Genomic DNA, 15317 nt, shown 5'->3' on the forward strand with positions numbered 1-15317 from the left:
CTCCATCCTCCTTCCAACGCCTTCCCCCACCCCCCGTACCCCGCACCCCTCGCCACGATTGGGTCATCGCGCACACAATTTCAAGTTCCTCCAAGCGTTTGGTGCAGTTCCCCCCGGCCTCCGGGTCTCCACCAGCAATGGTTTAAAACCTGCACTCCGGAACCAGAGGCCGGGATCCAGGTCCGGCCCCATCCACTCCGAGCTCCTCCTGCTGGGACAAGTCCCATCTCTTCCCGGGACTCCCCAGCTCTAGAATGGATATGCTGTATGTTTAAAAGGATCTAAGCGTCATGGGACTTCCCTGGTGGTCCAGTGGCTAAGACTCCGCCCTCCCAATGCAGGGGACCTGGGCTTGATCCCTGATCATAGAATTAGATGCTGCATGCCACAACTAAGACCTGGCCCAGCCAAATAAATAAGATAAAGTAAAAATTTTTTAAAAGAATATAAGCATCAGCGCTTAATATTCTCAGCCAGAAAGCCTTTTCAGCACCCTCTCCTCCCAACTCAGTTATTACTCTGGGTTCCACAGTATCCTGCTCTCCCCTGCCCCATTTGTAACCCTTTGTCTTCCCCACTGGACGATGATCCCTGTGAATACACTCTTAGTCACTGGGTTGTCCCCAGTGATGCCTGGCACATAGTAGGAACTCAAAAAGTATCTGTCAAATGATTGAGTAGTGGACATATAGGCAAAGAATCAGAAATGCAGAAAAATGCAGACAGAAATTGGGAACCAGAGGGGAACCCATTTATAAACTTAAAGTTCAGGGGACTTACCTGGTGGTCCAGCGGTTAAGACCCAGCACTTCCACTACATAGTTTGTGGATTTGACCCCTGGACAGGGAACTAGGATCCCCCATGCTGGAAAAAGAAGAAAAAGCAAAAGGTAAACTTGAGGCTCAAGCAACCCAAGGGGTCCCCAGCCCAGACTTTGACACTGATAAGGACCAACTACTGCCACACACTGCCACACACATTTTTTCATGGAGAGGAGCTGAAATGGGTGTGAATGGGAAATAGTGGCTTCAAGAGAGATAGCCTGGTAGAAAAACAGAGGAGATAGGGGTAGACCCAGATCTCTGATAAACTGATAAGAAGAGATCAGAGAACCACATTTCCTCCTGGCCAAGTTTGCTTCCTTTCAATTTCGGGGTTTTTTTTTCTTCAACTTTTGGCCACCCTCTGAGGCATGTGGAATCTTGGTTCTCCAACAGGGATTGAACTCGAGCCCCCTGCATAGAAGCGGGAAGTCTGAACCACTGGACCACCAGGGAAGTCCCCAGAAGACGACTTTAACACTACCAGTGGACTTCTCTGGTGGTCCAATGGTTAAGACTCCAAAGACTTAATGGTCCCAAGACTCCATACTTCCACTGCTGGGGTGTGCTCAGTCGCTCAGTCACTCAGTCATTTTCCACTCTTTGTGACCCTGTGAACTGTAGGTTGCCAGGCTCCTCTGTCCATGGGATTTTTCAGGCAAGAATATTTGAGTGGGTTGCCATTTCCTCCTCCAGGGGATCTTCCCAACCCAGGGATTGAACCCAGGTTTCCTGAGTCTCCTGCATTGGCAGGCAGATTCTTTACCACTGAGCCACCTGAGAAGCCCCACTGCAGGGGGCATGCGTTCAATCCCTGGTTGCGGGAGTATCCCACATGCCGTGTAGCACTGCCAAACAAATAAATAAAATAAAAAATAAATACAACCCTATTAGCCTAAGCTTTTTATTTGCATTCCTCCTCTCTTTTCTTACCTCAGCACTTCACACCCAATTTACAGATGAGAAAACTGAAGCTCAGACAGAAATTCCTTGCCAGAGGGCAAGCAGCTGACAAGAGGTGGATTCAAGATTCCAACTGAATTCTCTGTGACTTCCAATATCTTTGAGTTAATTATTCACTTTCAGGAGAGGTCTCACCTGTGGGTAAAAGATGGTTGAGTTTTCCCTCTTTTATCAGCCTTCTATGTGGATCAGGAACCCAAGGCATCAACCTGGCAGCCCCTGGACACAGATCCAGCAGGGGGAGGAGGGACTGTTTGGTGGAAGTACCAACACATCTCTCATCTCTGGGTTTTCGGCCTATTGAAGCCAGCTAGTACTTCTTGGGACTTCCCTGGTGGCTCAGACAGTAAAGCGTCTGCCTACAATGAGGGAGACCCGGGTTCAATCCCTGGGTCAGGAAGATCTCCTGGAGAAGGGAATGGCAACCCACTCCAGTGTTCTTGCCTGGAGAATCCCAGGGGTGGCAGAGCCTGGTGGGCTGCCGTCTATGGGGTCACACAGAGTTGGACACAACTGAAGCGACTTAGCAGCAGCAGCAGAAGTACTTCTTGGCCCTGACTCTGGCAAGTGTCTGGCACTTGTGACCGCATGGACTGTAGCCCACCAGGCTCCTCTGTCCATGGGATTCTCCAGGCAAGAATACTGGAGTGGGTTGCCATGCCCTTCTCCAAGGGTTCTTCCCCACCCAGGGATCACACCCGGTTTCCTGCATTGCAAGCAGATTCTTTTCGGTCTGAGCCACCAGGGAAGTTGACTCTGTGGGGATGGCAGGAACAAGACTGATCCTGACACTGGGGGAGCCAGGGAGCTGTCCCCGAGTATTGTCATTCATTCATTCATGAACTCATTACTTAATGAATGAACTCATTCAACTCACTGGATCTGGTCTCAGCCTGAGCGATGCTGGAGCCCCAAAGATTCTGAAGCCCCAATTCTAAGTGAGGGCAGAGCCGCATCCTCCAAACCCCCCATAACCAGTGCTGGGACTGGAAGAATCAGACCAGGAAGGGTGACAGAATGTCAGAGGAGTTGGGACATTACCCTCAGGTCACTGAGCCACAGTAGAGTTTTGAAAAGGTGGGGAGAATCAGATTAAAAAGTCTATGGGGGGACTTCCCTGGTGGTCCAGTGGCTAAGAATCAGCCTGCCAACGCAGGGAACATGGGTTTGATCCCTGGTCTGGGAAGATCCCACATGTTATGGGGCAACTAAGCCAATGTGCCACAACTACTGAGTCCATATGCTCTAGAGCCCAGGAGCCACTGCAATGAGAAGGCCGTGCACAGCAACTAGAAAAAGTTCCCATGCAACAAAGAAGGCCTAGCACAGCCAAAAATAAATTAAAAAAAAAAAAAAAGCCTGTGGGTGTGGGAATGGAGGTGAAGGTGGTTTATCCCAAATCAGGCCTCAGCTGCTTGGGTGGATACCAGCAGGGGGCATGTAGGCCCCCCTAATAAGGGGGATGGGGTCAGATTTGCTGGGAAGATCAGAGAAGGCCATGCCTAGGGGAAGGGATGTCAGGAAGGACAGATAAATGCTGAACCCTTGGGTAGGACAAAAGGAAGGACAGACAGGCTTGTGTTCAGGAGAGATCCAGACATGCTTTGATGCCCCCAGAGCGTCCACAGCCGCCTCAGACGCCAGACCCGCGGCTCTCCTCCTCCAGCTGCGTATCGGATGACCTGGCAGCCCCCATCCAGCATCGGGAAGGTGCTTGCTTTGATCTTCTCTCTGACCTTTGATCTTCTCAGGTCAAAATGGGTGGGGGGTAGGCGGACACTCAGAGGGGGAAGGTTCTAACACTCAAAAAAAATTTCCTTACATCCCAGGGCCCACAGCCAAGATCAAACCAGGCAGTTTTGTGCAAGCTATGGGGTCATAGTTTCCCCTTTGTATAAAATGGAGGTGAGAGTGTGTATGGTGCTCAGTTGTGTCCGACTCTTTGAGCCCGCCAGGCTCCTCTGTCCATGGGATTTTCCAGGCAAGAATACTGGAGTGGGTTGCCATGTCCTCCTCCAGGGGATCTTCTCAACCCAGGGATCGACCCCCATTTCCTGCAGCTCCTGCATTGTAGGCAGATTCTTTACCACTGAGCCACCAGGGAAGAGGAGCAACTCGGATTAGAGTTGTTGGAGACCTTAGGGGAATCAGGCAGATAGAGCACTTCCTGGACCCTTGAGAAGGGTTTCCCAATCCTGTTCACAGCTTACACTTGGCACTGGATTATTCTTTGTGGTGGGGGCTGTCCTGGGATGACAGCACTCTGGCCTTCACCGGGTAGATGCTAGGAGCAGCCCCACTCGCCCTAGACATGACAACCAAAAGTGTCTCTAGACATCAGACCCCTGGGTGGGGGTGGGAGGGGCGCTGAATTACCCCTGGGTGGAAACCACGACACTAGAAAATTCTCTGTACCAGAGGCTTCAGTCTCCGTGGACAGGAACAACCAATGCTTTATGGAGCACTGACTAGCCAGGCCGGGTCGCGAGCACTGTGCTTGAATTAAACTCATTAAGTTCTTCTCACAACCTCATACAGGCAGACATGCTTATTAGCCCACTTTGCGGTGGGGCAAACTGAGGCACAGAGTGTTTGGTAAATTGCCCAAGTCACAGAGGTGGGCCTCAGCGCCACCTCCCTGAGCCCAGGAGGGTCCAGCAGCAGCGGTGTGTGTGTGTGTGGGGGGGGTGTCCCCTGCCCAAAAGACTGAGACCCCGTCCCCACACCCCTTCCTTCGGACAGCGGTTGCCTCTGCGTTTCGCTTTTGCCTTCTTGGCCCTTCATTGCTCACGACGGCAATCCCCTGAATTAAATTCACTCTGTAAAAGAGCCTAAGGAAGGCGGGGATATCACGAGAGCGCCGACCGCATCCTGATCCTTCCTGGGGATGGAGAGAAATGGAACGGCTCGGTGCTGGCAAATAAGTATTAAAAACAAACTTAAACGCGGAGGCGTGGGTTAGGGGGATGACGTCTCTGGTTCTCCAGTGGTTGACTCTGCTCCCAATGCAGGGAATACGGGTTCTATCCCTGGTCGAGGAACTAAGATCCCGCATGCTGCATAGCGCAGCCCTGCAAAACAAAAACAAAACAAAAAGCCCCCCAAACGGTAACCCCGCCCCAACGCCTGCCTTGTCGATCAAGCCAAAGAGGCGGGGCTTGGAGGGCGGCGGTGGGAGGCACCACGCGTAACTTCATGTTTTCCTAGCTACACTGGAAAAGGGGTCCAGACAGCTGGTTCGGAACGTTTGAAACAAAGGCGGCAATACAGTCGTATGAGGAAGAACCAGAAGTTGCCAGAGCTCGTTACACAGGCGGTGATGAGGTCCTGCTGTGGGAAATTACCCAGCCCCAGAGGCAGGGCTCTGGGCTTACATATAAAGCCACTGGGCCAAAGGCTGCGGACTCGAGTTTGCAGAGGATGTTCACGGCGTGATTGATCATATGATCACAGGAAGCAAGCTGTGGGACTCCGCTGGCGGTCCAGTGGGTAAGACTGCAGGCTTCCACTGCAGGGGGGCACAGGCTCACTCCCTGGTCAGGGAACTAAAATCCCACATGCTTCTTGGTGTGGCAAAAAAAAAAAAAAAAAAAAGCAAGACGTGAGCTTACATTCCTTATGGGAGTGCATTCACACCCGTGTGTGTGTACGTGTTGTGTTTTGCTTTGTGCCCCCCAACCTTCCCAGGTGAAAGTCCTAATCCCCAGGACCTCAAATGTGACCTTATTTGGAGATGGAGTCATTGCAGATGTAATGAGTTAAGATGAGTCACAATTGGAGCAGGGTGGTTCCTAGTACAATACAACCCATGACCTAATAAAAAAGGGGAAATTTGGAAATACACACACGCCTAGGAACGTCATGTAAATGTGAAGGTGGAGATGCCGTGATGCTTGTACAAGTCAAGGAAGGTTGCAGATGGCTAGGAGATGCCACAGAAGCTGGGAGAGCTCAGAGAGCATGGAACAGACTCACAGCCTCAGAAGGAACCAGTGCTGACCAAGCCCTTGATCTTGAACTTCTGGTCCCCCATAACTCTGTTTTGTTTTTTTTTCCCCCACACTGCAAGGGCATGCAGAGCTTCCCTGACCAGGGATCGAACCCATGCCTCCTGCAGTGGAAGCCCAGAGTCTTAACCACTGGACTGCCAGGGAAGTCCTTTTTACTTATTATTATTAGTTAATATTTTAACCATTTAAAAATTCTCTATTTCTGGCAGAGCTAGGTCTTCATTGCTGCATGAGCTTTCTTCCCATTTCCTCTATTGGGGGCTGCCCTTTGTTGCTGTGCGGGGGCTTCTCATTGCAGTGGCCTCTCATGGGCTTTAGGGCATTCAGCTTCAGCAGTCGTGGCTCCCAGGCTCTAGAGCACAGGCTCAGGAGTTGTGTTGCACTAGCTTAGTTGTTCTGAGGCATGTGGGATCTTCCTGGACCAGGAATGGAATCCGTGTCTCCTGCATTGGTTGCGGATTCTTTACCACTAAGCCACTGGGGAAGCCCCTATTATTATTTTTTAAAATAAATTTCAGTTGTTCAAGTCACCCAGTTTGTGGTGCCTTATTCCTATAGACCTAGGAGACTCACAGAGTATGTGTGTGTATAGGTAGGTAGGAAAAGTTTTGGTAAGAAATGTGACAAGCTGATAAGGGGGAGTATGGTATGGGTCTGGTAGCCTTCACACACAACTTTAATTTGTACAAATGAAATGAATTTGCATATTGCTTGCATCATAAAATTAATTTCACAAAGACAGTTAAGTCATCCTTAATGGATCTTGTATTTCTCAGGCGACAAATTGGGGCCCTCTTCCTGGTTTCACACGATAAAAATTTCCAGGGACTTCTGTGGTGGTCCAGTGGTTAAGAACTCTTCTTCCAGTGGCAGGGGATGCTGGTTTGATCCCTGGTTGGGAAACTAAGATTCCACAATGTAGAGCAACTGGGCCTGGATGCCACAACTAAGATCCAATGCAGCCAAATAAATAAATAAATATATTTTTTACATTTCCAAATGGAGCATAGAAATGAATGCAAAGAAACTAACATGAAATTATACGAGGTTAGACAGCTAGAGTTCCTGGTTTTATTGAGAGCTAGGACTTGAGAGAAGTTTGTGGCTAAGGAAAAACCTATTTATACTTTGGGGGGCCAAAGTATCTGCTTTTAGGTCAAAGAATGAAAGATGTAAAGTCAAACAGTAGAAATGCTGCTTCTTACATGTTGCTTCTTGGGGATGGGTGGGTGTCTGGATCACATGCATTGGAGTGGATGCAATGCCATTTAGATTCAAGACACTTTTCTTTTTCCCAGAAAATACCCACACAGCAAGGAATTTGTCCTGATGCCAAGGAGCTGCAAACTGCTTTCAAAATCGACATCAATAAGTTGGGAGATTGGGATTGATATATACACTAGTATATATAAAATAGATAACAATTAAGGACCTACTGTACAGCACAGGAAACTCTACTCAATACTCTGTAACAGCCTATATGGGAAAAGAATCTAAAAAAGAGTGGATGTATGTATATGTATAACTGATTCAATTTGCTGTAAGCCTGAAACTAACACAACATTGTAAATCAACTATATGCCAATAAAAATAAAAAAAAAAATCAACCTCAAGACCTTTCATTTCTTTTCCATGCACAGGAAGACCCCTGAATTCCTTGTGTAGTACCTTGGGAGTGGACGGACACGTTTCTTTGGCAACATCAGCTTTGTCAATCAAGCCAAAGAGGCAGGATCTGGAGGGTGGGTCTTTCCTATTCTCCTGGCTGGAATTCTCACCTAGACATTTTCTAACCAAGCAGAGAGGCAAGCAGGTGTGGGAAGTCCCACATCTGATGAAGCAACAGAGCAGTGTGGAATTTGGGTCTGTCAAAATTCCAGGGCACAGCTTATCTTCCTCAGCTCTGGGATGCCTCTTAGAGAAACAGGTTCATTGGGATTTAATTCACATTCCAGATAATGCACCTGTGTAGTGTACAATTGTGTGAGCTTTAGTACATTAATGGAGTTATGCAGCCATCAAAGCAGCCTAATTTTAGAATGTTTTGATCACCCCAAAAGAAGCCCCGTGACCTCCTTTGCTCCTGCCCACTGACTTTCTAGCCCCAGGCAACCACTAATCCACTTCCTATCTCTCTGGAGTTCTGGAAAATTCATATAAATGGAACCATACACTGTGTGGCCTTTTGTGACTGGCATCTTTGACTGAGCCTAATGTTTTCAAGGCATATCCCTGTCCTAGCATGACATAGCAATTTATTCCTTTTTATAGCCAAGAATATTCTATTGGATGGCTGGCCCACAGTATTTACCTATTCATCAACTGATAGACATTTGGGTTTGTTTCCACTTTTGCACTATTTGAATCATGCTGCCGTGAACATTCATGTACAAGTTTCTCTGTGGATGTATGTTTTTAATTCTGGATATGTCCCTAGGAGTGCAGTGGATGCATTGCACGGTAATTCCTGGATGCTGGTGGTTTAGTCTCTCAGTCCTGTCCAACTCTTTGTGACCCCATAGACTGTAGCTTGCCAGGCGCTTTTCTCTACTGGAGTGGGTTGCCATTTCCTTCTCCAGGGAATCTTCCTGACCCAGGGATTGAACTGGTCTCCTGCATTGCAAGCCCATTCTTTAACTCCTGGGTACATCGCATGGTAACTCTGGTTTTTTTTTAGCCTTTTGAAGAACTGCCAGACTGCTTTCCAAAGCTGCTGCACCTGCCTGTTAGAAATTTACATTATACATTTATTTGTTTATTTAATATATATGCATTGACAGCACCTGTGGGCACTGTTCTGGGCGCTGGCAATATAGCAATGAGCAAACAGGCAGCTTATAGGGAGGAAATGAACATATGGAGCAAAGATAAGATGGGGTGTTTGGGGTGGGGTACAAGCCTGGGAATGTCTCACTGGAAATGCCCTGGAGAAAGGGCATTAAGAGCAAGTGCAAGGGCCCAGAGGTGGGAATAAATGAAATGGACATATCTAAGGAACGTTGAGGTCGCCAGAGTAAGTGAGGAGGAAAATGAAGGGAGGCGAGAGCAGGAAGGTGCTGTGGGTAGATTGTTTGGGATCTAACGGGCCATCATGAGCATCCAGTGACCACAATTATTCTGGGGTCAGAGGAAACACAGTCCAGGCTGTAAGAGGACCAGGCTGCTGCCTGGGGGTCCCCAAGACCCCAGAGCAGGGTCTCCTGGCCCTTCATCTTCACGAGATCCTCGCAGCTTTCTTTTCCCCACCACATTCTTCCTAGTTGCTTCCAGCCCAGCTCCTGGTCTCAGCTTCGCTGCATCCGGCCTTCTGGACGTGGACTCTGTGCAAAGCTTCCATTGCATAGGAGAGAAAGCTGAGGCCCTTTCACAGGAGGGAGAGAAGCCCCTGCATGCAGGGCGGGGCACGGCCCTGTTGGGGGCTTTAAGTCCAGTCAGTAAACGGGAAACTTCTCCACCCGGTCTGCTAAGAACAGGTCCCACCTTGCAGTGGGGAAAAGGACTGCTCCAAAAGACCTTAACCCCTTCCCTAGCAACTTACTACCGTCCCCATGACAACTAGGGCGGGGCCGGACTCGGCCTCATAGGTCTCCGGATCCTGCAGGGGCGGGGAGTCTCGCCTTCAGCAGGGGAGGAGTCTGAGCCGCGCCTGCTGGCCCTTTAAGAGGCTCCACCCGGCGAAACCTGAAAACATCCTGATTGGTCCCGAGAGCGGCCGAGCACAGCCGAACTTGACGCGCCCGCCTGCAGCTTTCTCTACTTACCTCCCACGCGGCTCAGTGGCTACCGCAGCCAATCACCCACGGGCGCGCCGACCTGTATCTGCATGGTCACGCCCCAGGGGATGGGTATACCCAATCCGATCGCTCGCCGAGTCGTTATTAGCATGTCGGGGGCGGTGCAGGGCGGAGCGGGCAGCAGGGGCGGGCTCCCGGCGGTTGGTTGGAGCGTCGTAGCAGCCGAGAGGTCCGGGAAAGTTTCTTTGGAGGTGAAAACAGCCGGGGAACTCGGGGCCCTGCGAGGAGGCGGGGGCGCGGGGATCCCAGGGCCGGGGCGGGGACCCTCCTGGGCCGGGAGGGTGCGGACCCAGGCCTCCTGGGGGGCGATCGCCCAACAAAGGATCCCTGGGGCGCCCGCCCCCGAGGGCCTCCCCGCCCCCGGTTCCGGCCCCCCCAGGCGCCCCGGACCTGGCATTACAGGGCTTCCCAGCCCAGCCCCGCCATCGCTGGCTTGGGCGACCCTCACTTGGCCACGCGTCTACGTTCCAGGTGCGGCCGGGAGTGGCCATGTCCCACGGCCCCAAGCAGCCCAGCGCGGCCTCCGCGTGAGTGCGACATCCCCTCCCCCTCAGCCCACTCGGGGCTGCAGCCACCCCGTCCCGTTGGAGCTTCTTGAACCCAGGGCCCAGGGTCTTGACTCCTCCGACTTGGGACAGGAGCCCCCCCCCCCCATTTCGGAGTTCCCACGGGCTTCCCCCAAACCTCCGTGCTCTAGTCCTTTTCAGGAGTGGCCTGCTGACCTCCTCTAGTTCTCCTGCCCTAACCCCGGATCCTGACCTCCTCAGACCCCTGCTCTCAGAACTCAGGCCGCTAGCTGCCAGCGCTTTCGTCGTTGGGGAAGGGGTGGGTGACCCTGGCGTCCCGTAGCTCTAGTCTCTCCGAGGTCCCCTGTGGCTCCCCTAGTGCTCCAGTCTCAACCTCCGTATCCTGACCCTCTTCAGAGCCCTCTTCTGAGGACTCAGGCCTCTTGCTGCCAAATCCGTCGTCGGGGTTGGGGAGTGGGAGTGACCCTGGCTTCCCGTGGCTCCAGGCCGGCGAGCGGCAAGGCTCCAGGACAGCATGGGGGCTTCGTGGTGGCTGTCAAGCAAGAGCGCGGCGAGGGCCCGCGGGCCGGAGAGAAGGGGTCCCACGAAGAGGAGGTGAGAGTCCCTGCACTGCTGCGTCGGTGGGCCTTAGCCTTAAAGCTCCGCCCCGAGCTAAATTTGAATTTGCTGTGGCTCCGCCCACAGCCCAGATTTCCCTTCCCAAACTGAGGCCCGCCCCATGTCAGATACCACGCCCCCAAGAGCTCCACTGCCACTGCCTAGGCCCCGCCCACTACCCGGGGAATCTCTGCTAGTAAGGCACGCCCATACAGGGGACACGCCCACAACACAAGCCAACCCAATCCTTGGATTGATGTTCTGTCCCCAGTACCTCTCTGATCCCTTTACCCATGGCCAGGGGTTCCTTAACCCCACTCTCCCAATTCTGAACACTGACCAGGCCATACTTCCATACCTCTGGGTCCCACCTCGTGGTTAGGCCCCACCCAAGTCTTCCAGGGCCCCGCCTCTTCCCCTCTGTGCCCAGCCCCAGCCCTCCAGACCCCTCCCAACAGCGCGACTGGGTTCTGCAGCCCGTGAAGAAGCGCGGCTGGCCCAAGGGCAAGAAGCGGAAGAAGATCCTGCCTAATGGGCCCAAGGCACCTGTCACCGGCTACGTGCGTTTCCTGAACGAGCGGCGCGAGCAGATCCGGACGCGCCACCCGGACCTGCCCTTTCCCGAGATCACCAAGATGCTGGGCGCCGAGTGGAGCAAGCTGCAGCCGGCGGAGAAACAGGTGGGGACGGCCCGGGACCACTGACTGACCTGCCCTCACTCACTCAGACATCTATTAGCATCACTTACCCCCAAGGAACAGGTGTGGCAGGCCCTTCGTTCTGCCGGGAGGACTGACGACCCGTTAGCTCTCTCCAGCTTGTTGAAGGGAGGGGAGGGTGGCAGTTGGCTGGAATAAACATAAAAGTTAATAAACACCGTTATAAAAGAAGTCGAGGGTGGATGCTGGATTTTTGTTAGAAACCTTGCGGTTTTAAAGTTCTGGTAATTAATTTAAAATTTGCAAAAACATCAAGGAAATGTAACAAAATCACCAGCAGCTTACACCCTCTACATGGTATTTCAACAGGCAAAATGGATTTAGAAGGGCAGGTCAGCCCAGAGGTGGGAGCCTGCAGACAGTCAGACACCAGGGAGTGGTTTAAAAAGGCTGGAATTGGGGTGAGGTAGTGAGGTCCGGGAGTTGGGAGGTGGCTTGAGCAGCAGAGTGAAGTGCGAAGTTTTGTCTGGAGGGCAGCAGGGAGCTGTGGAAAAGTGTAGCACAGCGGGCTGAGTGATGGAGCCTGCGAGGCCTCCGCTGCCACTGGGCTGAGCCTTCTCTCCCTGCCCCCACCAGCGGTACTTGGACGAGGCTGAACGGGAGAAGCAGCAGTACATGAAGGAGCTGAGGGCCTACCAGCAGTCGGAAGCCTACAAGATGTGTGCGGAGAAGATCCAGGAAAAGAAGATCAAGAAAGGTGCGAAGGGCCTCAGCCCCCAGGCAGCTGAGTGCTTACCCTGAGACAGGTGACCCAGGCCGACGCACCCCCCAATCCCACCCCCTGCCAAAGGGTCTCTCACGGTCACGTGGGAACGAGGCACATGTAACCAGATAGTTGTGAGTGAACGGGGCTGATCTGTACTGAGATAGGACACTCATGGATATGAGGGTGGGGGAAGGGGCCCAGGAGGGGCCTTTGATCCAGGATGAGCAGGTGCGGGGGGGGGGGGGGGGGGGGGGGTGGGGGGCCGGCGGTGTTGGTGGAAATAGTGACGTTCCAGGCAGAGGGGACAGCATGTGCAAAGCAGGGGCTCAGAGGAGACCTGGGAGACTGACCCTGCCCTCCTCCCTCCCCCACCAGAGGATTCCAGCTCTGGGCTCATGAATACCCTTTTGAATGGACACAAGGTAAGCGTCCCTCCTCCACGGAGAACACCGGGGCGAGAAAGGTCTGGCGTGTTTAAACCCCCGGGTGACCAAGGACCGTCGCTCATGGGGTGAAGTGAGCACCCCGTCCAGATGTGCACGAGTGGAGGCGGGGCACTCACACAAATTGAGAGGGGGGCAGTAAAATGGACTCTGACCCAGGTAGCCTCAGGAGACCCTCCCAAGCTTAGGGGATGTCCCATAGGGGGGTTGACTGACCCCCCTCAAAATTGCCACCTTGTCTTGTCGTCCCAGGGTGGGGACTGTGACGGCTTCTCGACTTTCGACGTCCCCATCTTCACTGAAGAGTTCTTGGACCAAAACAAAGGTGAGTGCTGACCAGCGGTTCTTGAAGCAAGCGTTGAATCAAGAGGGCATCGAGGCGGGAGGCAGTGGGTGCCTTCCTCTCTTGCCCTCGCAGCCCAGACTGCTGACATGTGGGGCTGGATACAGAGCAGTGACGGAAGGCTTGGCGTGGGGCACAGCTCGGGGCAAAGCAGGCAGAGGGAAGGCGGCAGGGGGATGGCGGGGAAGCCTCAGGCTCTGACCCGGCTCCCCGCCTGCAGCGCGGGAGGCGGAGCTGCGGCGCCTGCGGAAGATGAACGTGGCCTTCGAGGAGCAGAACGCTGTGCTGCAAAGGCACACGCAGAGCATGAGCAGCGCGCGCGAGCGTCTGGAGCAGGAGCTGGCGCTGGAGGAGCGGCGGACGCTGGCGCTGCAGCAGCAGCTCCAGGCGGTGCGCCAAGCGCTCACCGCCAGCTTCGCTTCGCTGCCAGTGCCTGGTGTGGAGGCCCCGCCCCCAACAACCTAGTCCCGCCCCGCCTACCCCGCGAGTCCCGCCCCCTCTGACCCCGCCCTCGATGACCTCGGGCTCTGCCCGGGCTTCCGCGAGTTCCGCCCCCTCTGACCCCGCCCAGCAAGTCCTCACTCTGGCATCCCTTCACCCCCAGTCGCTTCACAAACCGCTTCTCTGTCCGACCGACGCGCCCCTGCTGACCCTTACTCCCGGGTATCCTAAGCCCCCGCGGCCCCGTCCTCACTGAACGCTGCTCGTGCCAGCCCCGCCCACAGTAGCCCTCGTGCCCCGCCTCTCCCCGGGTCTAACTTCCGTGTTCATTCCTCGGCTGACCTAGGCCAACTTCTCCCCCACCAGTCCCCGAATCCCCCCATCACGACCCCGCCCTCTCCATCTTCCATCTTCTGACCTCTGCCACAGTTGACCTTGATTTCCCCGGGTCCAGACGCCCTGACCGCGCGCACCTGACCCCACTGACGCTCACCCATGGCCCCCTCCTCTTACCCCCACCTTCTGATCTTTGTTTCCGTGGTGATCCCCCACTGGGCTCGTCTGACGGGTCCCTGCCTCCCCAGGCACCGGCGAAACGCCCACGCTCAGCACCCTGGACTTCTACATGGCCCGGCTGCACGGCGCCATCGAGCGCGACCCCGCCCAGCACGAGAAGCTCATCGTCCGCATCAAGGAGATCCTGGCCCAGGTCGCCAGGTGTGTACCAGGGCAGGTCTGCACCCCGCCCGTTCAGCCCAGCTTGGGCTGCCTAGCGTGGGGACCACCTCAGGCTTGACTTGCCTTGGAGAAGCCTGACTACATAAACCGGCTTTAGGTCTCCAGCGGGCTTTCTGGGGTCTGGGGCCGCTGCCGCCAAGTGGGATCTAACTGCCAGATCTTATTCTGAGGCCACAGTGCTTGCAGGATCTACTAGGTGGGGCTGGTTTGATGTAGGTGGCTAATGGCCTAGCTACTGGGGAGCCCTAATTCAGCCTGGTACTGTGTTAAATGCTGCTTGGGGGATGTTGGGGCCAGCACACCCCTGGCTCAGGGGACCCAGAGCTTCACCACAGCTTCTCCATGGGTTTTTCTGGGTGGCTCCTAGCTGCCCAGGATAGGTGGGATCAACTCCAGGCCCCCCACCCTAGCATCCGAAGGAGCAGAGGGTGGTGGCCTCTGGGGTACCCCAGGATGGGGATGGGGGCTGAGACCTGATGTGGGTCCCCCATCAACTAATCTCTTCTTTTGTCACAGTGAACATCTATGAGGGTGTCGGCCGCCCCACAGATCCAGAGAAGACCAAGCTCTGGTCATGGCCCCTCCCCCAGTTGCACCCCCTGGAGGAGGGGTGGGGGGTTCCATCCTCTGGGGCCAGGCCTGATCCTGCACCTTGGGGGCTCTAGCCCCCCTAAAATTAAATTTCTACAGCATCCCTCTAGCTTTGAATCTCCCCAGGTCCCCATCCCAGAAAACCCACCCACCATGCACTGTGCACAGACTCCCAGGGCCCAGCCAGGCCTGTTGGCCTCACAGGTCACATCACACTACACAGACGTGGGAACACATGAGGGGCAATGTAACCCGGGACAGGAGGAAACCCACAGCCGCTCACAGCTGGTGTGGGGAGAGTTACACACCCTACACCCACTCCCCGGGACCAGCTCCCAGACCCAGGGCAGAGAAAACCCACATCCAATACACGGGGACTCCTGCCTGGCAGGTGTCACCCTAAATACCCACACGGGCAGGCACCTTGCAGGGACACACTCTCACACTCCTGGCGGAGCCATCTATCTGTCACCCTCGCATTCCTGCACCCCTGAATGGGGGGGCTGGCACCACCCCATGCTCATTCAGCTGAGGAACCACCGTGGAGGCAGTTGTTTTGCCACCACTCGATCTGGACTTCTTAAATAATAATAAAAAAAAAGGTGGAATTGAATTTCAAACTT

General features: G+C 54.1%; 1 protein-coding gene across 1 annotated transcript; it reads left to right on the plus strand.

Moving 5' to 3' along the window:
* The first annotated feature begins 9675 nt into the window (after positions 1-9675).
* HMG20B (high mobility group 20B) lies at positions 9676-15314 on the plus strand. The gene is made up of 10 exons (XM_006047884.3): positions 9676-9780; positions 10061-10116; positions 10602-10710; positions 11190-11393; positions 12009-12129; positions 12514-12560; positions 12834-12906; positions 13145-13360; positions 13950-14082; positions 14620-15314. Exons 1-10 carry the CDS (start codon positions 9679-9681, stop codon positions 14630-14632), a joined length of 1074 nt encoding a protein of 357 aa, XP_006047946.3. The 5' UTR covers positions 9676-9678; the 3' UTR covers positions 14633-15314.
* Positions 15315-15317: the final 3 nt, after the last annotated feature.

The sequence above is a fragment of the Bubalus bubalis genome, chromosome 9 (assembly GCF_019923935.1).
Source record: "Bubalus bubalis isolate 160015118507 breed Murrah chromosome 9, NDDB_SH_1, whole genome shotgun sequence".
NCBI classification, from domain to species: Eukaryota; Metazoa; Chordata; class Mammalia; order Artiodactyla; family Bovidae; genus Bubalus; species Bubalus bubalis.

What these genes read in the sequence shown, in the direction of transcription:
- HMG20B (XM_006047884.3), top strand. Translation starts at nt 9,679, where the DNA reads ATGTCGGGGGCGGTGCAGGGCGGAGCGGGCAGCAGGGGCGGGCTCCCG. An exon ending in CCCTTTTGAATGGACACAAG is followed by an intron (nt 12,561 to 12,833) that starts GTAAGCGTCCCT and finishes TTGTCGTCCCAG; the next exon opens with GGTGGGGACTGTGACGGCTT. An exon ending in GTTCTTGGACCAAAACAAAG is followed by an intron (nt 12,907 to 13,144) that starts GTGAGTGCTGAC and finishes CCCCGCCTGCAG; the next exon opens with CGCGGGAGGCGGAGCTGCGG.